This window comes from Sceloporus occidentalis, unplaced genomic scaffold (assembly GCF_023333645.1).
Source record: "Sceloporus occidentalis isolate IW3139 unplaced genomic scaffold, rSceOcc1.0.p SCAF_1, whole genome shotgun sequence".
Taxonomy (NCBI): Eukaryota; Metazoa; Chordata; class Lepidosauria; order Squamata; family Phrynosomatidae; genus Sceloporus; species Sceloporus occidentalis.
Genome location: NW_028316981.1, coordinates 77,727,752 through 77,753,981, shown reverse-complemented (window position 1 = coordinate 77,753,981; position 26,230 = coordinate 77,727,752). Strand labels below are relative to the sequence as shown.

The 26,230-nt window shown below is 39.2% G+C and overlaps 1 protein-coding gene across 1 annotated transcript in view; it reads right to left on the bottom strand.

Moving 5' to 3' along the window:
• Positions 1-1,138: 1,138 nt before the first annotated feature.
• The window catches only part of RHOA (ras homolog family member A), a 38,258-nt gene continuing 13,166 nt past the window's right edge, over positions 1,139-26,230 (bottom strand). The window contains exons 2-5 of the mRNA XM_089526121.1: positions 13,748-13,905; positions 7,690-7,810; positions 6,372-6,502; positions 1,139-2,401 (exon numbers count right to left, since the gene is read on the bottom strand). Of these exons, the coding sequence (XP_089382247.1) occupies positions 2,228-2,401; positions 6,372-6,502; positions 7,690-7,810; positions 13,748-13,903 (582 nt within the window). The 5' untranslated portion in view covers positions 13,904-13,905 and the 3' untranslated portion in view covers positions 1,139-2,227. The remainder of the gene's footprint in view (positions 2,402-6,371; positions 6,503-7,689; positions 7,811-13,747; positions 13,906-26,230) is intronic.

Sequence of the window (26,230 nt, the reverse complement as noted above, 5' to 3'; positions counted from 1 at the left end):
GCTGGCTTCCACAGACTCTTTATCTTGACTACGAGAGTAAAGTCAAGGACAAAGTGGATCTCACTCTGGTCTGTCTGCATGCCAGTTTGCTATTTACTCCTCTTAGCATAGCTTGCTATTCTGTGGGCAGACAGAAATCTCTTTCACTATACTGCTTCCTCCTTGTACCTTGTTACAATGGAATAAAGCTCAAATATATTTATTATGAAATGGTAGTACTTATTTTTCCACTTTGAAGGGTTCCCTATGAATAAAAGCTTTTACACAGTAACTCTGGCCCTAAAAGCTCTTTTCCTATATGTGATTTTTCCCTATAAAGAATTATGACAAATAATACAAACTTACTGCTAAGAAATGGAATTCATATTACATATCTTCAGGAGGCGATACTGTACATCGGCTGCATGCATTCTTACTCCTTTCTATCTGTCCATAAATCTCATCAACTACAGCTCAGCCAAATATTCTGTAACGCATTATTCCCCTTCACTAGATTCGTCAGATTGGAAAGCACAGGATCAAATTAGTTTTCAGGTATGCCTTTGAGCACCTGACAACAGCTAACTAGAAACAGCTGCTGTGTTACTTCTTTTCAAGTAGGTTTTTCCCCTATCAGAATCTGTCACACAAAATACTTGAAATGCATTTCCTAACTATCAAGATATATAATTATAGGTACAGCATGAGAGTTCTTGCTCATATGTATAACTGCGGATATGCTAGGTGACTACCTGCTACACGACTGACTTTCTGCTTGGCACTTCATATAAATTACCAATGTGCTGCATAGTTCTCTTGTCAGTCATGTTTTAATTTGGAAAAATGGGGCCTTCCTAAGAAGAAGGCTCTGCCCTACTCTGTCCCACATTCCCATTAATATCTGCTTTGACAACTTTCTAGAAGCCTTGGGTGCTCTTAAGAGTCACCAGCATTCAGACTTTTTGTTTTGCCAAGAGCTCATTATGGAGCAAGTAACTCATTACCATATTGTGGTATGGCAGTTTACAATCTACAAAACAGTTCTGTTGGCAAACACAATGAATCATAAAAAATGCTTCTGTTAAAATGTGGATTATTTAAAGCTCAAGTCAGTATTTTCAAAATCCTGCACAGTGAAAAACAAACACCATACTACAGGGAGCTTAGAAAACTGCCTTTATTCTATTAGTTGTTGGAAACAGGAAATACAGAAGAGTTTAGTTTCCTGCAGAACAGCAAGATGTTCACAGGATGGGAATTTGGCCAGCAGGTAAGCAAGACCTTGCATTTTCAGGGTGGAGCTGGATCCAGCAGGGGTTAACTTAAAGCTTCTGAAACATTCAGTTACCTTGACCGTAGGACAGCTGCTTTTCCCTTGCTCCGGAAGGAGGTATTAAAGATGAGCTGTCTGGGCACGTTTAAGTAATACAAATGGATCAGACAGTTACAAATGGGGGTAGGGGGTAGGGAATAACTTGCCATTTGACTTAATTTGCAAGTACACTCTTAAAAAACCCAGAACACCTTACGCAGAAATTACAAGCAACAGTATTAGGAAATCCAATTATACAAAAAATACTACATCTAGGCTGGGATATATAGATTTATTTTTGGTAACATACATTTAAGTGGCACTAATTACACAGTAACTATAAGGTAACTAACATGAAACCACAGAACTGCCACTTTTCATAGCTGGATGGGAATTTGATCATTTCAGGGTAATCACATTTCCCAACTATAACTTTATGCATTAGAGCCTTTCAGTAAGGAGAATGGAGGGAGGGAATCAAATCCCCCTCACCTCAAGTGAAAACACTGAAGTTACTCAGGATCTCATCCACAGCTATGTCTGTTGTACCTGAATAGGCTAGAACATGTTAGTTATGAAGTAGTTACAGCCCAATTCTCAGTGTGACCAGCTTCCCCCACCCCCCATTTCTAAAAAAGCAAGAAGTTAGAGAATTGTCTTGAATTAGTGCCTGGCATATCCTGCAAATGCAGAGAAACTTTTGTTAAAGGAATGTTGAAGTTAACCGTTGTGTGCACAGATGTATTTGATGCAGACCATTATAAAAAAATCATGGTTGGCTTCTAAATACTGGTAGCAAGACTCGATTTTAAATCTTTTAAGTAAATTATAGATAAATGAAAAAGGCTGGTAATCATACACTAAGATTAATAAACAGCACTTCAAAAATTTATCAAGTGTGGGGAACTGCTTCAGCCATCTTCCCCTGGCCGTGCTTTACAAGAGAAGGCACCCAGATTTTTTCTTGCCACGCCGAGCTTGTAAAGCAGCTCTAGTGGCCATTTCAAAAACTTCCCTCACACCGTCTTTGGTCTTTGCACTGCACTCCATGTATCCGAAAGCACCAATGCGGTTTGCCATATCCCTGCCCTCTTCAGGTTTGACTGGTTCCTGTGTAAAGAGAAGGACAGACAGTTACTATGGGTGAAAAACAAATCAAATAGGCATTCTTGTTTAATCATTTCAGCTCAAATACAGGCAGCTTATTCTGTGACCATTTTGAATGGAACAAGCCTTTGGCACTTTTGTTGCAAAAACAAATATTAAAAAAACTGAGGTAAACAATTTACACAGGTTACCACCTTACCAGTAGTTTAAAGCAAACAAGCAAACAGATATTTTGAAAATCAATAGAAAATTTGAATTAGTTATGTTACAATAATACCTCTTCCATTTTCACATAGGTCACTTCATCTGTTAAGAATGTGTAAGACACCAGAGTTCTGTTAATGACTTATACAGACATATACACTCATCCCTTCCTGTTCACCTACCTCGGATCTGTGGGTTTAATCCTTCATGGACGACAAGCAGGGAGGGACAAAATGGAGCTTGTGCCAGGAGTGCCCCACAACAACAACAACAACAACAACAATAATAGGATTTATTTATATGCCGCCCAATCACTGGGAATCTGGGCGGCTTACAACAGAGGGGATAATAATTAGACGGTTATAACTAATGGAGCTTGAAAATCTGCCCTATTTCTGATTCGCGGGGGAGGGAGGGGTCCAGAATGGATCCCTCACAAATCAGAACGAGTGTACATGCATTGCATTTATGCTTGCATATGTCTTCCCTCCAGTTCTTGCAGAAGTTAGAGTTTTCTTACTCCCTCAGCAAAAACCAAAGTCCCTTCCCTTCCAGCCAGAACACACAGTTTAGCTGCTGCAGCCCCTTTCTCATTCAGTGGCTGGTGATGGAGAGTATAGGGGGGATTAGAGAGGGTCTGGTTATGCCCCATAGACAGGAGCAAAATGATCACATCATTTTCTGAGCCCTCTAGAGGAGCCTGGGCAGATCTCAGCAGATACTGTCACATCTACTTTTTGATACATTGCTTAGCTTGCTGTATGACTACTATGTATCCTCCATACTATGTTAAAATGTATCTCCTATTATCTTTCCAGAAGTTTATGTTACAATTTGAAGCAATCTACAATTGGCCCTCCATTTTTGTGGGGGACCCATCCAGACCCCCCCCACGAAAATGGAGGCTTGCGCATATCCAAGCCTCATAGGCTTGAATGGGCCGCGCCCCTGCATGCGGGGGCCGTGCGCACACATTATTGCAAATAGCGGAGGTCGCCCCTACGCAGATATTCAAGGGTGCGGATCCCAGATCCGCAAGTTAGGAGGGGCAACTGTAGTTAAGACACTTCTTTCAGCTAAATCCAGAGTAAATCAACTGAAATCAACGGGGCCTTGTGTACATATGCTTTTCATTCATTTCAATGTTTCTACTATAAATAGTACTAAAATTGGGTTTAGTTAAGAGTGAGGAAAATGCAACACATGAGTTGCAATCAGCTCCTAAATCTCCCTGACAGTACACAAAGTTCCTCAAAATTAAAAAAAACAAACACACAACAAAAATACAAAAAACAACAAACAAACAAACAAACAAACAAACAAGATCAATTTTCAAGCCATTTCCCACCCAGAACAGCTCAAAGAAAGACACTGCTTACAAACAAAACCATTTTGCCTTCTCACTGCCTCCCTAATCCTTCAATTGCAAAGGCCATTTTTTTGGCCAGAAAATGGCAACTGGAAGTTATGTGATGTTACTTCTGGTCCACTACAGGATGCAAGTACAGTCTGCAGGAATGAAATTTACCCCCCTAGCTTAATAGCTGATCCTGATTTAGACAGCACTGTGTGAGAATGCATTTTTCCACACAGAGCTTCGTCATGACGAGCAAGTTTTTTTTACTGTTGAGATGTTTCAGTCCTGAAGAGTGAGCAATATTTGCCCACAGAACACACTCCAAGAATGTAAAAACTATTAGTTTTTCTAGGTACACAATGATCAAAAACCACTCAATCCACACAGTTTTCTGAATACCACTCCAAAACTGCTCAATTTTCTATCCAGAGGCAACTTATTTGTATGATGTCAAATGCAAGAAAAGTGAAAGAACTCGGAAGAGAGAAGGTGTTCAGATTTCAGTGGCTGAAGAAATGCTGCACAGAGCTAGGACAGCTGGGAAATGAGATGAAGAAGACTTAGACAAATGAGCAAAACAATACAAGTGATGTGATCACTCCCTGAAAAACACACATACTTGCATTGCTGCTCTGAGTTTTATCTTTCGAAAATATTAGAATGAGAGAACTAGAGAGAGTACAACTAGATTTATTTCCTGTTTCAAGATCAGAAAACTCATAGAGACTCTTGTCATGTAGCTATTTCCTTGCCAGATACAATTAGGAAAGATATTCTCTTTCCTTAAGGGTCTAGTAATATGGACTAAATCCAACTAGTCTCGCCTTGAAACAATTTATAGCAGTCTCAACTATTTAAAAGTGTTCACACTGCCCTAATTAAAAGTAATACTTCAAAGTGAGTTTTAGCTTATCTGAATTATAAACCAATTAAAGAACAGAAGATGGCTTTGTACATACATCTAATGAAAAATACAAGCTTTAAAGGTTTTTTAAAAAAATGTACAGGAAATGGAGTATATGCAATACATTCCAAGGCACGTGCATGAAAAGACAAAATGTGACTTTTCAATGAACTTCAAAGTTTCACATATTCACATAGAAAATGTTTTTTTATTCAAATAATTGCTGACATAGTTTTTGCAGTGTTACAAATTACTAGGACAGAGTAATCTTGCACTCTTATAAAAGAGAGAGAGATGAATTTGATCATTCCTTGGAATATTTTTCAAGTCTACCCAAGATACCACAAATTAGCAATAACTGATGGGGAGGCAGGCATACAAGCCATGCTGTTAGCATTTTCAGAGTTATTTACCAGCAAGATGACATCCTCATATAGTCAGTGGCAAATATTTGCACCCTAATATTTTGCTAATATTTGCCACTGACTATATGAGGATGTCATCTTGCTGGTATGTAAGTCTGAAAATGCTAACAGCATGGCTTGTATGCCTGCCTCCCCATCAATTTTGCTAATTTTTGATATTTTGGATAGACTTGAAAAACATTCCAAGGAGTGCTCAAATTAATCTCTCTGTCTTTTAGAAGACTGCAAAATTACTCTGTCCATTTGTAACGGAATGCATTTTTAAAGTTGCAGAACAAAGAAATGAACAAATAAACTCTTTGAAGATTATAAGCATCACATCCCAATTTGGTTTATATTCTCCCCAACCTTTGCTAGCAAAACTACTAAAACAAAAATGTATTTATCTTGTCACAAAAGCTTAGTGTGTTAATCAGGTTAATCCTGACACTCTACCCCATACTACTTTCTTTGCTAACAAATTCACTAGACATGAAGGTATGTACAGTACTGCTTCCTGAAGACATATCACAGACTTGAATTCTCATCCTCTGACAAATCCTGACAGCAAAGAAGCCACCAAGAATGTCTTTCTACACATTCTTCATAGTAACTAAGAATACATTTTTCTTTTTTTTAAAGCAGACATCAAAGCATCTTTTAGAGTAGGTAATAGATCCTATATGCCAGTGCTTGTCAAGCTATCCCTAATATGCCAGGGGCCAGCACCATATTTTTGCTACCTGATTTATTATTGCATATTATTGTATTTAATTGATTCAGTCAAGGAAGCCACAGCCCTGAGTTTGCAAGAGCTGAGCACAGCAGCTGACTAGGGCTCTTGCAGGTTTCTCACTCTGAGGATCACCTTAAGTTGACTCGATGACAAATAACAACAAATTATTATATTCACAGTTTTCAAGGAATCTCCTGCAGCCCAGTAGTTGGAACAGGTGTGGACTAACACTAATTTGCAGACCATCACTTTAAGCAGCACAACCACAAGCAAATCAACAGCTTTATTCATAAAACGAAGAGTTCAAGCCCCACCTCTCAGCACAGCAACAAACATTCTATAAACAATTAAACAGAAAGAAAACTTGCCTGCTTCATTTTGGCCAGCTCTCGTCTTGTGTGTTCGTCATTCCTCAAGTCCTTTTTATTTCCTACCAAGATGATGGGTACGTTGGGACAGAAGTGTTTCACCTCTGGAGTCCATTTCTCTGGAATGTTTTCTGAAGTAAAACAAAATCATGTTAAGAATGATTTTTAACCAACGAGCCAAAAACAACAGATTCCTCCCCCCCCCCAATTTAAATACTAGAATAGGGAGCCTCTCTCCATTATCTCTCACCACCACAAAGCATAAGTTTTATTAACTGAGCTCGCTGGAGTTTAATTTACTGAACAGACTTGACAGCAGCTAAAAGGCAGGGCTGGAAAAAACTTTCAAATTCTTAGGCCCCAGCATCCTTTAATGGTTCCAAGCAATAGGCTACATTATGGTAAATAAAGTACTCGCCCTCAATATTTTTTAAAAATATATTTGCATAGTTTCAAAAGTATGGCTGATAAGGTAAAATACATCTCCTGAAGCCACAACCTTTTAATGCTAAAGCAAACTAATCTGATGCATGTCTCTATGGAAATACAACAGCATTATTAAACAGGACCAATGTTAATCTTTCAGGGCAAGATCCTAGGAACATCAAGTTCTGCCAGGGGAACTGCTATTACTATGATCGCCACTTAGATATATTATTAGATATGAGAAGTGGTACAGAAACTGACAGAACAATCACCATCAACTAGATCAATTTTAGTTCTGAAAAGGTGGACATTTCGTTCCTTTTCGTGTAGGTGACTGGCTTAACTGCATGAAGCACTATCTACATGCCATCCAAATGGCTAATATTACAGACTATGGATACTTTCTGTGAAGGTAATACTTCCTGGTAAAGAAGTGGATAAAAAGGAAATATTTACACAAATGTTGTATAAATGGATATACAATCTTGTTCACAGTTATAATTCATCAGTCAGTTTAAACCCCATTCCACAGAAACCAACATTTTACTAAAAACGTAGAGCTCAAACAGACAGGCCAAAATAAAGCTGCTTCAGGTCACTTTGAAGGTATGCTTTTTAAATGACACTCACATCTTAAGAGGCCAGAAGCTGCGCCAAAGCTGCGCTCCAGTCCTTAGGACTGGCGAATGGCTTTGGCATGGCTTCCGGCCTCTTAGGACGCATGCATAATTTAAACAGCATACCTCCAAAGTGACCTGAAGCAGCTTTATTTTGGCCTGTCTCTTTGGGCCCTTAGTTTACTAAAGGTTTAGTTTTAATCATGGCACTGATATTCTGCTGGCAACAAAATAATTTAAAGTATATGCTATGAATTTCAGTTTCGTCTACTTACCTAAACTATCAGGACTATCAATAGAAAAACACATAAGTATAACATCAGTGTCAGGGTATGAAAGAGGCCTAAGTCGGTCATAGTCTTCCTGTCCTGCTGTATCCCATAAAGCCAGCTCCACCTACAGGAAAAATAAGGGCATTCAGCCAACAGCAAAAGGTATCTTGATAGATAAGCTTCATCAGAAAGATTTTAGCGCTTGCTTCACTCTCTATTAGCCCAAATCTCACTTAGTACCCTGGGAACACTGTGCTCTACAGTAGTGAGAAGAGTGGTGTGAGAGGAGCAAGGCTTCTCTGTAATTGAACCTGAGGCTTTAGAACCACTTTCAAAGGATGTTCAGAGCTCCTTTTTGCTGGCTTCATGAAACAAATATAAGGACATCTATTTGTTCACGACTTCAATGGTTAGAATGATGAGTTTGAATGTGATGGTATGAGCTAGGGTGGTCAAACTCTGAAGGCCAGTTTTCAACCTTCCATAGGCTGGAGCGGCTCCAGAAAACAAACCAAAAATCATTCCAGAAGTGGCTGCAGAAGGGGCTAGGAGGCTGCATATGATTCATAGACCAGAACCACCCCCTCCGGCTTTAGAATTTATTAACTAAATTAAAAAAATATTTTCACTGGGACTGAAAACTTTCCTTACTAGTGAATCTGACATATATGAATGTTGGCTGGAATCAAATTTCACTAAATCAATGATGGGAATCATGTGGCCTTCTGGATGTTGTTGGACTGCAACTGCCAGCCAAAATGGCCAATGGCATAAAATGCTGTTGTTGTAAACAGCAACATTCGCAGAACCACACAATTCCTGCTCTTGTGCTAAAGGGAATGGAGAACAGAAAATGTAATATATTACAATAGAAGAGGAACTGTAGGCTAGAAGATGTGCTTTCCTCTGTTATTCCCTGTCCAAAAAATGTAATTTGAACAGTTCCTTAAGAAATTGTATTATATTTTAGGTCACACATAAGGAATAGTTTTACTGAAATATCAGAATAATTCAGATGCATACAACTCATCTACCAGAGTCCTGGATCAGTATGTAAATTATTTAACCCTCATCCTACCAGATTGGGCATTTTAGTAACACACACATTTAAAGTCACATTTTGTTGCAGAGTTCATAATGTAGACATTTTTTGACATTGTCACAAGAGTTTTCAATGATATCCTTAAGTTTCAGCTAAATGTCCTGTATTTTTTTTTAAACAGGCAAAAAACAATGGAACAAAACTGCTTAAATCTATTCCATTTTGCCATGGGTTTCATTTTGTTCCACACAATGAAATATACTGCGACCAAAAAATAAAAATAAAAATAAAAAAAATGTCCCATACCATTTTGTAGTTAAAATCTGATTGAGAGAAACAACTGAAGGTGTTCAGATGAAACTTGATCCTGTCCTGGAAGGACCAAGTGGGGATACTGATGTCATGAGAGACAAGGATGGAAGGCCCTGGTGGTGACATCCATGGTCCATGGACAATTTAACACAGAGCAGCCAAAGAAACCACTTAGGCCAGATCAGCCCAGAGAAGGATGAAACAAACAAACAAACAATCAAACAAATAAAAAAGCAAACCTTTGAACTACTCCTCTGAGTTTTTTACCATATAGATCAGGAAACAGGCCAATATGATGTATATTTAGGGGATAGAACAAGAGCAAAACTGCCAATCTCAAAATGCTGCTTCAGAGCAATGATAAGCCTGAAGCCATATTGATAAGCCTAAAGAGATATTATAAGATACTTCAAGTTCCATAACAGAAAAAAGAAAAAGAACTGTGTACAGAATCACTGATGAAGCAGCTTTGAACGTGGTACACAGCAGGGATGGGTCTAGCCACTGGCAAACACATGCACAAGTCCAGAATGACCATTCTGGCAACATATACTAGTAAACCAAGAATAAAATGTAGTGATGCTGCAATGCACATCATGTCATCTGAAGGGAGACTTTCATCTGGGCAAGCAACATGACACACCACTGGAATCCCAGCTTGGTTACAACATCATGGCAACATTAGTCTAGCTATATTTCCACATTGGACAAAATGCGGTGGAAGTGCCTCCCACCTCCTGTTTAGAACTGAAAGGATGTCTGTTAACCATGTCTACAGTGGACCTCTCAACAAAATAAACCATAAGAGTAGCACTTCTCCACTGTAAACTACTTATAAGTAAGCAGGGACATAATGCACCACGTCTGGGAAAATTTGCTTGCAAGTGTTACTCCAGTATCAAAATAACATGCTAAAACTATTTACAAGGTGGCTAGCACAAATAATAGCTCTTCTACAGGGGACATTTTCCTTTGTGGATACTTTATTATTGGGGTAGAAAATTACCCCATTATACCATTAATGCTGGGTCTTCTTGCAATTAAGTAAGAACTGTTTTCCAATAGAACTGTCAACTTTTTCTTAATTTTTTGGATTTTAACAAGCTATTTTTCCCCCACTTGGAAACAAGGGAAGTATTTTTAAGACATAGAAATTATGTCTTTTGCTTTGTTTCACAAAAATATAATTGTTAGCTACTCAGAACATGCTAGGTCTACAGCGCTATAAATCTACAGCGCTATATAAAGTATAATAATAATAATAAGTATAATAATTTTTTGGTGCAGTGTTTGGGCACTGTGCAATGGCCTTCACTCTACACTAGGGATTAGAACTGTGCACTGTCCCAAATGTTCTTGGGCTATAACTCCCAATAGCCCCTAAGCTAGCACAGCTAATAAGGAGGAATTCTGGGAGTTTCAGCTCCAGGACCAATTTGCACTCCTCTTCCACATTCAGAAATATTATTGTGGGCATGGGGAATATTATACCCTGAAACACATGGAATTGCTACGTGGTCAGAAAATACACCAGAATCACCTATGGATGAACTTGAGACAAATTTAAGGATCACCCTATTTTATATTTGGATATTCAATAGACATGCATACCCTGCTTCAGTTGATAATACACACACCTTTAAATTGATGCTGCTCTTGGTAAAATAATAAAGAGCAATTAATGGAAAGGATTAACCCACCACATTTGTATATAATGCAGAAAAAGGAGAATTAATTCAAACATAACTTTCTCAAATTGACATCAGGTATGCATATTTAATATTTAGCTATCCATATTCAAGTATAAACAAGTAGCAGCAAGGGGTGAGAATCAAAAGAGAGAAACGGCACAATCTGCCTCCAGATAATCAGCTTTTTCCTCTTAGCACAATAACGGTGAATATTTTTGTGCAGAAGGAAGAAAAACTGTAATCCTTAGCTGAAAGAGGATATCCCAGATATAAAAAAAATTAACATTGCCCATCTAAAAAGTGTAACTTCTGAAAGCCCTTTTCAAATGATTTAGTCCGCATCTGATTTTATCAGGAAAATCAGGTAGGACATTCAGTACTTTTTAGGAGGTTACCACCTAATAACCTAATGCTGTACAGAAAACTGTATTCCAGATGTTTTGGCCTAAACCTACCATTCTCAAATACTGATCAAGATGTCTGAGGATGATTAGAGTAAATAGTTCCAAATTACTGGAGAAACCTAGGTTGAAGAGGTCTGTCCTAGGTCTTTAAACTAGCCTTTTTCAAAATGCCAGGATCTCTAAATCAAGAACCAATTCTTATGTTTTTTAAAATGCTACAGTCTTCTGTGAAGGATACAAATACAGTATTCATGCAAGAGTTGAATTGGCAGAATTGTTCTGAAAAGTGTACTAAAGCACTAGCCCTCTCTTAGAAATGAGTAGAATAATTCATATCCTTTGAACATTTCATCCAAGAATGTATCTTGGAAGAAGTCACACTGAGCCTGAATTAATACAACTGTTCTCATCCTTACCCACTGGTGGTGGTGGTGCGGGATTAAACTAAGCTGTTTAAAAGTTATGTCCCACTGAGTTCAACAATATTTATTATTAAAATTATATACCACATATTTAATCCAAAAAGAATGTTAGAATGAAGTATATTGAACCTGTTCAATCTGTCCATGGTAACCATCACCTCACAGGTACATCTGCTAGTAACACAGGAGTGTTACGGAACTCCCTTCCCAAAGAGACTAGCCTGACCTCTGTTCCTTACTGTCTGTCCTTCTGCAAGCAGGTAATATCATCTTCATTCTGGCAGGCCTTTGATAATTGAATTTTATTTTATTTAAAAAAAGGAGAAACAGTCCTTGTATAATATGCTGGACTTTGTTTTTAATGCTTTTTGTTTTTAACTGATTTTAAATTCATGTTAGTTTAATTGTTATTAAGTATTTGTATCCCTTGAATTTTGTACTGTGTTTGTTTTAGTTGCTGTAAGATGCCTTGTGTCCAATACTGGAAAAAAATGGGTGGCTATAGATATATGAATAAGAAGAAGCAGTATTAGTTTCATCCTACTGGGACTACTCTAATGTGAACACTTTGAAAAGTGTTTGGAAAACTAAGCTGGTCAGTCTAGCACGCAACCTACATGATGCAACAGTTTCACTGATTATTGGTTGGTTTCTGCAAACAATTCTATGTGATGGTTATGATGCATAAAGCTGACACAACTTCAGACAAGGCTATGTGACAAAACATATTCTCCCATTTAAAAAGGCAGGGCTTTTCCGTTTGTTTACTTATTTTTAGGTACTTTTATTTAGTATTTTACTTATTTCAATCTATTCATATGTTTTAATTGTGACTGTGTTTGTTTGAATGTTATTACTGTTAACTGCCATGAGAAACTTACTCTTTTGGCAAAGATGGGATATACATTTAATGAATAAAAACTCAGAAGTTACCAAAGGCCTAATTAAGAAATCAATACTATTTCTTCAGTTCTTTGACTTCATCTAAATCAGCGGTTCCCAACCTTTGTTGGGCCGCAACCCCCATTGGGGACGAAAGTCCCACCCGCGGCCTCCCTGACCAGTTGGGAGGCTGGGAAGGGGCGGGACTTTTGGCCGCCTACAATCCCCAGCAGGCTTTGCGGCCAGAAGTCCCGCTCCTTCCCGGCCTCCCAACCAATTAGGGAGGCCGCCAAGGGAAAAGGGGTGGGACCTCCGGCCGCAAAGCCCGCTGGGGCTTGCAGTCCGGTCCCCTTCTCCCTGTGGTTGCCTGGCAGCCACAGGGAGAAGAGGAGGAGGCAGCCCCTACTGTCCCTTCCTCCCCGCGGGTGCTGCACCCGCGGGAAGGAGGTGAGAAGGCGGCCCCCACCATCCCTTCCTCCCCGCGGGTGCTGCACCCGCGGGAAGGAAGGGACACGAGGAGGCGGCCCTCACCCACCCCTTCCTCCTTGCGCGTGCCTGCGCCAGCACAGGCACTTGCAGAAAGAAGGGAAAGGAGGGAGCACCGCCCCCTTCCCTTTTCCCCACGCGCGGTGCCTGCTCCAGCGCCCGCACCCATGGGGAGAAGGAGAGGGAGAAGGGATTCCCAACCTGGCGACCCCCAGGTTGGGAACCCTTGATCTAAATACAGGAACAAGTCAAACTAACATTCAGCGTCAATCCTTCAGTTTAGCAAAAATCATGTTTTTACAGAGTTGTAACAATACAGGAACACTTTACCTAATCAGGGAACTACACTCAACATGAATACATATCCCTACGTCAGTCTTGCTGGTTTTAATATATCTGGATCACAGCTCGAGAAGCGAGTTTCAACCTAAAGTGCCCTTAGTTACACAGAGCTCTGAAGTTGTTTTGGTTTAGATCCAGAGTCTCTGTTCATACTCCACACTCCATTTACAATATGCTCCTGCTTAAGGTGTTTTTTGCTAACTCTTCCTTTTCCCTGGAGCTCCTTGTGCCCCTTCAGGGTCAGAGGACCCATTAGAACACTATGGGAAATGGCACAGGGAACTGTAGAAGGAAGAAAGAATTAGTGAAAAGCTACTGCTGGATCTTGGTTTGCTGTGCAACTGGATGAACCTTTATGTTTATACAAAAGATACTCTGGATTTAATCAATAATATTAAATCTCTTAAATCTCATCTGTGTTAAAACAGATGGTGTGTAGAATAAAAATAAACTATACAGTAATGATGAGTGCATACTCACCTGCTTTCCATCAACTTCAATATCTGCTACATAGTTTTCAAATACCGTTGGAACATAAACTTCAGGGAACTGGTCTTTACTAAATACAATGAGCAGACAGGTCTTGCCACAGGCACCATCACCGACTATAACCAGTTTTTTCCGAATGGCTGCCATAGCTGCCAAGGAGAAACAAAAGGATCATTAGGGTGCAGCAGAGATTCTTTTACTAAAATATTTTAGATGGATATGAGAGTCAAAGAAAATTAACATCCTGAGACTATTTCACACCAGTTTCTATAACTGTTAAACCAGGGAGTCAAATTCAAATCTTATGGAAAGTTGAACTCTCCCACCAAGTAGTGTCCTGGATTCACACCCACATTATTACACTTAAAAAAATAAAAATAAAGATTTTTCTGAGTGTCAGAGGTGGTGGTAGAAACAGATTATCACCTACCGTATATACTCGTGTATAAGTCAAGGTCAACTTTTGGGGCCAAAAATGTGGGTTTTTATATGACCCGTGGATAAGTCGAGGGTCTGACTTAAGGGGGAGTCCAGCTGGGGAGAGGCTGCTGGCGAACGTGTGCCCTTCAAGCCTGTCACCAGCTGGGCTTTCCCCCGTGGAGGCAGCCCAGCGATGGAGCAGTCTCCAGGGCCAACGCGCGCCCTGAGAAGCCTGTCCCTTGCTGGGCTTCCTCTGAGGAGATAGCCCAACGAAGGAGAGGTCTCCAGGGTGAAGGCTTGCCCTGGGAAGCCTGTACCTCGCTGGGCCTCCTCTGAGCCCAGCGAAGGAGCGGTCTTCCAGGGTGAACGCGCGCCCTTCCCGGGCTCTCCCCAACTGGGCTGGCCCTTGCGGAGGCAGCCCAGCTGGGGAGAAGCTTGGTGAAAGATCTATTGCCCCTTGCATAAGTCTACCCAGGATTCTGGAGACTATTTTGGGGCAAAAATTTCTTGACTTATAGTCGAGTATATACGGTAATCAGAGTGCACAGCCCTTTTGAAGCTTTTTGTACTTTGTAACCTCACCAGCACCATCACTGCCTCAGACTGAAACCAGGGATAAGGGGACCTCAGGCTTTTAAAATCTACTTTAAAATAATATCCAAGGGAGATATACTCAGAATTAATTACCTCTACATCCAGAAACTTGTTTTCCGTACTAGAATTGAGCTCACAACAATCCCCCATGAACACCCACTTCTAGTTACCCCAAACTGTTTTCAGCTCTACTTTTGGGAGGGAGGAAGAAAGTGTCATTTTGTTGCTGTTATTGCTCAATCACAAGTTTGGTTAATAATTTCCCACTATTGGCCATGCTGACTGAAGCTGATTAGCGTTGCGGTATGACATGCCTGGAAGACACCAGGTTGCCTATCCCTGTGTAAAATAATTAAAAGTAAAAAATCCTTACTGATCTGCAAATCAACTTTCTGAACAAGGCTGACCTAAAATATTGTCCTACAAGCCACTGCCACTCATCTTGCATTCCTCAGTGTCTCAGCCTCTTTTATCTTTGGCAACTGGCTGCTTACTACTGCCATATTTAAAGATATAGCTGTGTTAGTCTGCAGAATCAGTATGTAGCGAGATCATGTAGCACCTTTGAGACTAACTGAAAGACAGAAGTTGGCAGCATGATCTTTCGTAGACTTACGTCTACCTATTTGGGATAACTAATACTTATTAGTCTGTTAAAATTTTATAATGATTTCATGCATTTATAATTATCTTATCTTATTTTACTTTTCCCTCTTTGTCTTTTTAATATAATTTTATAAGTGAAATTTTAATTATTAACTATTGTATGTGATTGCTGTTTGATCAGTTGATCGTAATAAATAAAATGAAATAGGATAACCTGGAAAGCTGTGAATGCCATACACCAGGGGTAGGCAACCTGCGGCCCGCGGGCTGGATGCGGCCCGGCGAGGCCTTGGGACCGGCCCCAGCCCAGTCCTGCTGCCGATTGCCGCCGGGGCCTTTGGTGTCTCACGCGAGGGGCATGGTGGGGCAATTGTCTATAGAAGCCTCAGAAATATGCATTTATCTTAACATTTTTTAAAAAATCAGCAATTTTTTTCACGTGTCCTCCATTTTTTATAAAAAAAGTGCCCTCCATTTGAAAATTTTGTCCTACATTTGTCCTGGTTTATTTATTTATTTAATTTTTTTTAAAATTACTTAATTATTTATTTTTTGGCTTCGGCCCCCCAGTTGTCTGAGGGACAGCAACCCGGCCCCTGGCTCAAAAGGGTTGCCTACCCCTGCCATACACAGTTCTACTCTTCTCCACTGTACTGCACTTCTTATACTCTTCTGTACTCACATTAGAACAGTCGGCCCTCAGGGGATCCTGCAGTATCTGCAGGGGATTCCATGGATGCTCAAGTCCCATTGTCCTCAATGGTGGCATGGCTACACAGCTGTGCCTCCACTGGGGTCAATGTGACTTTGTCTTCTCACCCCCCTGAGGCCAGCCTTGCTGCTCTCATTAAGGCGGGTGGCAGGGGGCTGCCTCTTCCTCTCCCACACTGCCTCCTCCTCCTCCTCTTCCTGCCGCCACCTCTTCCTGATCCTCTTCCTCCTCTGCCTTCCCCCCATGTGGGCTTGTTGTCTGTGGATGCTGGAATCCGCGGTCTGCAGATATGGAGGGCCTACTATAATTGAAGATACACAGTGGACATGTTTGTTAATGAGTGTAATGACCACTCCTGGATCAACCTCTTTGCTCTACAAAAAACATCATTTCCTAGTACTGTAGACAAATCAATAATTATGTGGAGTTCGATAGGGTGTTACAATCAGCATCTGGAAATCCAAAATCTTGAACAGCTCTTGTATATGATGCCCCTGCTGTTCTTATTAAAATTAGAGCTTTTTCCCCCACACTCACACCAACAACTGTATCTTAGTCTGTCACTCTCCTACCCCCAGCTAGTTACACTGCATCCTCACCTCTGTACCTTTACTAAAATGAATTCAGTGCGGCCCCCAATAAGGTTCAATGGTTTGCCAGTTTTGCAGTGCTGAACATTTTTATAAAGAAACTAATTACATATTCTTTTCTGTCGAACCAAACACATTTTAGACACATATACTAAGAAATATTCCAAATAACGATGATGCTTAACAGGCACACCTTTCTATAGTTCAATGGATCACATTGCCTTTGTTCTCCCTGCTTCATATGTTTCTTTTTAGAACAAAACAATATAGCCTGGTAACTTCAAATGTAGAATGGAAGCCCATACAAAGGCAACCCAGTACAACATGAAATAGAAGACTAATTTCCAAAGAAGGATTACAGTAAAGGCATTTCCTAAATTCCAAGCAAAGTTTCTAATGTCAGCCCAAGTGTTTTAAGACACAAATCACTTTGCAGGCCACAGGAAATTACACCACTCAGTAGTTTCAATTAGATATTCATTGTGCATAAAACTCTCAAGCAACACCTTTTATACTAATGTACCAGTAAAGCTTTTTACAGAAGAAATGTACCGTGTACCATGTATTGTATTGTATTTTTAGATTGATTATTAATTCTTAACTGATTTTATGATGGATTTTAATGATGTATAGTTGTGTTTGGTTTTATTTGGGGTATTTTTCATAGTTAAATTTGTTTTCTTTTTTAATCTGTATTGTATTGTATTTGTATTGTTTGTAAACCGCCGTGATCGTGGGAACGGCGGTATAGAAATAAAATTTCAATCAATCAATCAATCAAATAAAATGGCCTTACACCTTCCTTTCTTGTCCATGAATACATTTCAGACACAATTAAACGCGCTGGATCTAGGCAAAACTGCAGGATGTTTTTGGAATAATCGTAACATTGCAAAATTATATGTACACAATTTATAAGCAAAAAAATCCAGTTAGGGAGGAGTGACTGGATTTGCAATATATAATTTTGGCAATATAAAGCTGAGCCTTCTCAATCATTTGGTGTAGTTAGCCGCAATCTACTGTATCATATATTGATTGAGATAGAACCACAACACTTATTTAGTTCTGCCTCAATACTTTAAAGGCATTAAATCTGTCTGATCTGATCTTGGAAGCTAAGCAGGGTTAGCCCTGGTTAGCACTTGGATGAAAGACTGCCAACAAATAACAGGAGCTGTAGGGTATATTTTAGAGGAAGGATCTGGCAAAACCACCTCTGAATATTCCTTGCCTTAGAAAATGCTGAGAAATTCTTGGGTTCACCATAGGTCAACATGTGACTTGAAGGCATGTGGACAGGTACAAACACAAACAGAATTACTTTTCATCTAGCCATTCAAATATCACCTCACAGACCAGGGTTTCTCAGTGTTCCTGGGAACCTTAGGATTCCATGACAGACTGTGATGGGATTAAAACTTTTTCCCCAGCTACAGATATACAGTCCTCCCTCCGTTCTTGCGGTCTTCGGACTCGTGTCCCTTGCTTATGCACGAGGGATGAACGGAGGGAGAATGAATGGGGCGTGTGTCTGTGGCGCGCCCCTGCGCCTATATTCAAGCCAATGGGGCTTGAATATAGGCGAAACTCCGTTTTTGCGAGGGGGTCTGGAACGGATCTCCCGTGCAAAAGGAGGGGTGATACTAATAGTTTTTAGGCAGGGGTTCCCTGAGACTTGAAAATTTCCTCTTGGTAGCATCCTCCCTGGTATGTACATTTGATTACTGTTCTCAGATTGTTTTCTGTCCACTTTATACCCCAAATTTAAACAACATTTCACTCTCTTCACTCTGATGTCCTCCTCATCCCCTCTTCAAGATTTCTCAGAAGATAAATTTTCCCAAGTATACATCAACAAGTGAACTCCAAGCATTCTTGGAATAAGGCTGAATGAGCGTCAATAAAATGAAGCCAAATCCCCCCAAATGGAGGCTCTCTGGACTGGCAGTTCTCAGGTCCAGGAATTGTTCTGGATGCGGTTGCACTGAAGGAACAGATACATAGCTTAGGAGTACTCCTACATCCTTCCTTCTCTGGAGGTCCAAGTGGACTCTGCAGCTTGGCATTGTTCATATCCACTTCAACTGGTACACTAGCTATAGCTTTTCTTGGATGGAGATAACCTAACCTCAATAGTTCATGCACTGGTAACCTCTAGACTAGGCTACTGCAATGCATTCTATGTAAGCCTGCCCTTAAAGATGTCTCACAAGCTGCAGCTAGTGAAAAATGCAGTGGTTTAACTGCTGACTGGAATACCATATAGACATCATATAATGATAATCCTAAAAGAATTATACTGTCTGCCAATTCACTGCTGGTATGAATTCAAGATGCTTGTGATGACATTTAAAGACTTAAATGGCTGGAGACCTTGAAATGTGAGAGAGTGGCTTTCTTGTTGGAGAGTTCGTGTGACCAGCAGTCCACACCTGTAGCAGGACACCTGGATCAAACCCCAAAGAGGCACTCTGAGCTTGTGCTGGCTGGAGAAATCCTTCTCCCACACAGAGAAGCAGCAAATGAAACCACAAGCTGAGCTCTCACTCAGAAGTATTTTATTCTTCATTCCACTGTTTACAGTTAGTGCTCAAATGGACAGAATTTCACGCCTATACAAAACACCATATGACATCCACACTGAGCACAAGAGCTCCTCCCTTATATACATTTACCATCTCTAGGCATTTAGTCCAGCCTCTTCCCGGTGTGTCACATCTATACATGTCCCCCATGTGGCATGACTTTGCACTTTCTGCTACTTGCTGATTTTACATCCTGCCATGACTGCATCAGTGCCTCATGAGTCTAAATGCTTACTCATCATGGCTTCCTTTGACTCATAGTAACCTTGTTACCTTTGTCCCACATCTGTACATTTTCTAGGATGCTTAAATCCTGACATTTCTCTACATGCACCTTCCCAAGAACTGAGGCCTGCTGAGGATGGGGGCTTCTCCATGTCCCATCAGTGAGGTCAATATACTGTGTGCGGGAGAAGGACGTCTCAGCTGTGGCTTCCCAACTGTGTAGTCCCTGATCAGCCTCTTGGAATTCCAGTTAGTATCAATGCTGGTTTCATTTAGATACCAAGTTAAAAGCATTGCTATTTATTAAAGCCTTAAGCTTCACTGATTTACTTTAAATGCTATGCATAAGATTTTAAAATTGTTTTACTATTTTAAGCTTTTATAATTTTGTTAATGTGTTTATTATGTTTTAGTGTATTTAAATTATTTTACTGTTTTAAATTATTTTAACTGTTAATATTAATTTTACCTGTATGCTGCCCGGATATCTTTTGATACAGGATGAGTTAGAAACCTATCATATAGTTTTCATGACCAGATTTGTTCAGAGAAGGTTTGCCTTTGCCTTCTTCTGAGGCTGATAGTAAGTGACTTCCCAAGGTCACCCAATGGGTTTCCATGGCTGATCCTGGTCTCCAAAGTCATAGCCCAGCACTCAAACCATGACACGATGCTGACTCTGTTTCTATCATGCATTTATGTGATACTAAGAGTTTTAGATAACCATTTTAGATTGTAAGCCTGAGGGCAGGGAGCCGTCTAATTAAAATAATAATTGTAAGCCGCTCTGAGAGCCTTTAGGGCTGAAGAGCGGGGTATACGTGCCGTAAATAAATAAATAAATAAATAAATAAATAAATAAATAAATATTATCTTGTAAAATGCTGCTTCTTTTAATTTGAACTAGTTGTCAGTAGTTCTCTTTGCTTTGTATTTCATTTTCTATTTGTATGGTATGGTTTTCCTAATAAAATACATTAAAAATAAAGAAAATACATTAAAACTATCCACTTTATCTGGCTGGTTTTAAGCAGTGAACTACTGGAGAAGTTGTATTCTGCTCTCAGTGAGAATATAAGGAATGTAAAGAAACAAATATTCAGTAGGGATTCTACTGGGTAGGGAAACATACGTTTCTCAAGTGCTATTTTATTAAATTGGACCATATTTAGACATAATATTTTCAAGAACTTTTATTTATTCTTCTGAGGAAAGCTTTTACAACACAGCCTTTAGGCAGTAAGTAAATAGGGTTTTACGTACTTAGAGGTCAGATACTCAGACATTTATTAACTGATACTCCAGAGTATCTTCAAACTATAGCTGAGAGCATTATTTTACTGCCCACTGTAAGCAATCAGTAGATATGGCTTTCTGTTAGTGTTTAACATTAAGATTTCACATTTTAAAAGACAGCTTACTTGCTGACTGCTCTGAACAAATGTATTATGCAATATCGTACTGGTTGCTGTTGCTATGAAAATTAGCATTCAGTCTGTCCTAACTATTTTTACCGTGTCATAAAGGTTATTTGATATAATACAGAATACAGTATTAAATGGCATAGCTATTACATAATATAATTCACCAGGTTTTAATCATGGCAATTAAAGTGATACATGCATGTTTGGATGTTAACAACCCCATGAGTGAACCAGAATACAGTTTTGTGATGACATAGTTTAAAAACCATAACCAACTATCACTGATGACTTTTCCTCCAATAAAATATACTAATATTAAAGCTTTTCTCAACTCCACAATACTCCTCATCCCCAGCAAGCTTGATCAACTCAGGATGATGGAAGTTCAGAGAGTCATAGAGAGATGAAAGAGTCCAAAAGAGCCACTCAGTCCAATCCCCACCATGCAAGAATACACAATCAAAGCACTCCTGACAGATGGCCATCCAACCTCTGTTTAAAATCCTTCAAAGGAAGAGACTCCATCACACCTCAAGGCAGCATATTCCACTGCTAAACAGCTCTGACTGTCAGCAGGTTCTTCCTAATGTTTAAGTGGAATCTCTTTTCCTGTAGTTGTAGAAACACTGGAAAGATTGGAGAAAGTATGAAACTCAGGGACTGCAGTTTGACCACCCATGATTGATCTGTTCCAGTATTCCATCTCTACAGTGGTCAGCCAAGTAACTATGGGAAACCCACAAATAAGGAACACCTCTTAACCTTTTCTTCCCCAGGCTAAACATACCAAGCTCCCTAAGCACTCTATTGGGATTGGTTTTCAGATCTTTCACCATTTTGGTTGCCCTTGTCTGGACATGCTCAAGCTTGTAAATATCCTTCTTGAATTATGGTACTCAGAAGTCAACACAATATTCCAGGTGAGGTCTGACCAAATCAGAAGAGAGTGTTATTATTATTTCCCTCAATTTAGACACTACATTACTACTGCTGAAGCCTAGGATCATTTTGACTCATGTTCAGTTTGTGGTCTACAACCTTGTGGCAACCCAACATCTGGGAAGGCAGATCTAACAGCTGCAACTTAATTTTGCTCTTCAGAACCTCTGAGGTAGCTCTAGCTTTTAATCCACTACTGGGAACATCCACTCAGAAGTCATGAGGGAGAATCAACAAAAAGGAAGAAATGATCTTTGTTGATTTTTCTTTGTGCTGCAGCCCATGCTATTAAGATACCTCAAATCTCCAGAGCAGATTTTCAAGCAGCTAAGAGGGAACAGTAAGGAAGGGAGAACTTAACAAAGAAGCCACTTCATTCACTAGGTGATTTATTGCTGAATCTGAAAAAATACACTGTTCCCAGAATGATACTTTCAGTTTTGGTTCATGGGCTTCAGAAAATGGACATGTTGTATCAACTGTAACAAGTTTCAACTTCTTCCTGTTTGTTTGTTCCTTGATTGTGTATATTCAAACATTTCATTTCATTTGTAGTAGGAATATTAAACTAGGAAGACAATCAGACTAAATTTCTGGATGACAAAATACTCTGTATTATGCAAAATTTAGAAGTACAGTGTGATTCCCATATCTGCAGGCTCAGTACCCATGGTTTCACTTACCCATGCTTGAAAGGGGTTGTACTGTACTTTAGAAACATCAGATCCTAATAATTTATTTGTTTAGTCAGTTGTAGTAGCAATGTGGTCAGTACCTATATTACAAGTACTGAATTTTGGATCCCAGAAATTTGCAGCAGCACAGAGTTTTAAAATCCTGCTTTAAAGCATTTAACTTCTTTCCTGTCTGAAAAAAATCTGCTAATCTTTAGAGAACAAACATCACCAGTTTAGCTGGAAATAAGACATATTATGGAATCACAGTGCCAAAATAAGAGCAAAAGGAACACTGCTGAAGAACTAAAAGGCCATACAAAGAATAGATTTATAATACTAAGACTAACTGACTGAGAACCAGAAGTGAGAGCTGAAACCAGGCACATACTGCACCAGGAAAGAATGCAAAAAGACTATACCTGTAATGTGCTTAGAAGGGGGAAAGAAAAGTAAATGACTGGAGAAACTCTTCTAACTACTTCTTAAGGACAGGTAAGAAGCAAACATTAAAAAGTGACAGATAAAAGGTTAGAATCTTGAGCACAACTATTCAGCAAAGTGTAAATGGGACAAAGAGAACTATTACAATAATCAGTGGAAAGAAACAGAAGGTAACAAAAATTTTAGAACAAGAGGCTTCTTGTAAAGGATCCAAGAAATAACAAGAAAATTAAAACCAAGAAAAGGAAAGCTGAAAAATCAACAGGGGGACATATATGATCAGGACAAAATTAAGATGGGAACAACATACAGTGGACCCTCGATTTATACGGGGGATCCGTTCTGGACCCCCTGTATAAAAGTCCTGTTTTCAATGGCGGCATGCTACTGCGTGCCGTGCCATGCTTGCATCACATGCACCATTCATTCAACAGGGGCTTGCCATCTGCATGATGTCAAGCTTACATATGCTGATCCCACGTATGGTGCAGGTGTGCTGTACTAAAGAACTATACAGACGAGGCAAAAGGATGACAGATTCTTACATAGAAGAACCTTTGGTCAATGAACTCAGAATTTTAGAAAGTGAAGTGGTAGCTGGTCTCAAAGCACTTGGGAGAAGTAAATCACCAAGAATAGATGGTCAACCAATAGGGCTCTTTCAAGCTACAGAGATATGATCTATTCAAATTCTGACAATTTACCAACAAAAAGCAAACAATTGTCCATAAACTAGAAATGCTCCATATAAATTTTCATCCTAAAGAAAGGGGACATCAGAGATTATGATAACCACCAGACCCTTGTATTAATTTCCTATGTAAGCAAAGTGATTTCACAACAAAGTTTTTTACCATATATGAAGTGAGAAATACCAGATGTCCTAGCTGGGTTTAGTAAAGAAAGAGTCACGAGAGGTAACAGTGAAAACATGTGAATATATTGCTAATCAACAAATTTAGAACAAAATTCATCTGTACTTTACAGATTGCAGAAAAGCCTTTTGACAGTATGGGAAACTATGCATCATTATAAAAAAATGTGTCAAAAATTTGACTGTCCTGTTGCATAAGCTATACTCTGGACAGAGGCTTCTGTTGTGATGGAAAATGGAGAAACAGACATCCCCCAAATGGTCAAAACAGAAATAAATGTTTAAGTTTTTACAAACCTTGGCTCAACCATCAATATGAATGGAACCTCTGGTTAAAAAATCAGAAGAAGACCAAGCCCTGGAAGGGCAATTATGAAAAAACTAGATAAAATTTACAAGTCAGAAACCATGGTAGTTCCAATTTCTGTTTATGGATATGAAATATAGACAATGAAGAAAGCTGACAGGGGAAAAAAATTCACTTCACAGATGGTACTGGAGAAAACCTTTACAGTTCCCATGGATCACCAAACAGACAAATAAATGAATCTTAGAATAAATTAAGCCTGGAAATTCACTAGAAATCAAAATGACTAAAATGAAAGTATTTTATTTGGGACCTATCATGAGAAAACAAAATAAAATATTTCATAAGAACTATTTCCGGATTTCCCCAGATTTTCAGTTTTTCTATGGGAAAAATTGGAGGTCCTTCCTTCCTTCCTTCAAGATCTGTGTGTCTCTAGGCTTAAAAGGAATATGCAGGAAGAAATACAAGTCAAAAAGGGACTTTATGAAACAGGATTATACACAGTAATGCTTCAAAAATAATCCCAGTTTTGATTGTTGTGGTATAGGATGTATAGATGGTATTAATGCTTTAAAAAAAATCAGCCGTGTCTGTCAGTAGCCTAAAACCACACACACTATTAGGCAGGCTTCAAGACATTTTGTAGCCTCTAGCAAATAAGGAATTAAATAAACTAACATTAATGACCTAAAATAATGTATTTGGACTCTGCTGGCTTTATGGAATGTTTTTTCTGTCAGGTTGATATAAAATACTAGGGAGTGGAAAGAGGTTTGTGAGAGAGTTAAAAGCTGCTTCCTGCAGTTAAATTAAGTGCATGAGGTAAGCTGTTGCCAGCTGCCAAATGCTACGTTAGCTTTCTAAATTAAAGACTGAGGACAGAACAGAACTTGCTTTCAAGTGTGGTATTTTGGTGACTTATGTCAGCTTTTCAATTACAACTGAACACTGTGACTTAGGGTTTATAAATCATTCCTTCCAAGTCACACACCAAAATACAGAGCCCTTGACATTAACAACATTTATTCAGAACAGATAATACTTATTAGGAATCAGGGTAGTTTTTAAATTACACTTAACTGAGTCACTGTTTTCCTCAGTTGTGCAAGTTCAATTTTTTATTTCACAAAATAAGAAGATATTAAGATTCTATTAAAGCCATATTTTCTTGTAATTATTCATAACTTCAATATTCCAGCACTGGAAAACATTTTTAAGCACGTTAGAAAAATAATTCACACTGGCACCTGTGCTGCCATTTCAGTTAAACATTTCAACAAAAGGTAAAATATTGAATTTGGCTGCTTCAATAAACAGGGGAATCTTTTCATGTTTGTACATCACTAAAGAAGAAAGTCAACCTCCCACGGCGCATCAAAAACAGCTTTTAGAACTCCCAGAGCTTTTAACATACGGAGCATCTATTTAAGAAGCTAGAATGTATCCTTCCATTAGACATGCACAACTAGTTAAGAGGTTATTTGGATGTGCATGTGCCCAGAGGGAGGTCTGACTTTAACTGGGCCTTCTGTGCAATTTGTATTACAGATTGGATTTCCTATTCTGTGTTGTGGCACTTACAACCTCAGCACAAATAGCTATAATTATGGCAAACTGGGGAGGCAAGAATACTTCCTAGGAATGTTGAATTTGAGTCTTATGGTCAGAGGATGGTCATAGCTTTCCAGTAGACAAATCCACTATTTCTTCCAGTAAGAGAGCTACCTTGTAATGCATGCTTTATCTGTAGGGGGAACCCCCCCATTAAATTTTGACTCAAGAGGAAAAACGATGGAAGTTAAAAATAAATGTAGTGATAAGTGACCATATTCTGAATTACAGAAGGGCAACAGCTGCTTCCAATTTTTACTTTATTGGATGCATTAAAAGGAATTAGGTTAAAGGATCTGTCAGGATATGCAAACAACATATTTCATTTACTAATCAGTTCCTGCAACACTATAATTTCTTTCTCATCAGTTGCTACTAGGATTGCCATAAGTCAGGACCTCCAAACCGGGACAAATGTAGGATAACATTTTCAAATGTAGGACACATTTTTTTAAAAATGGAG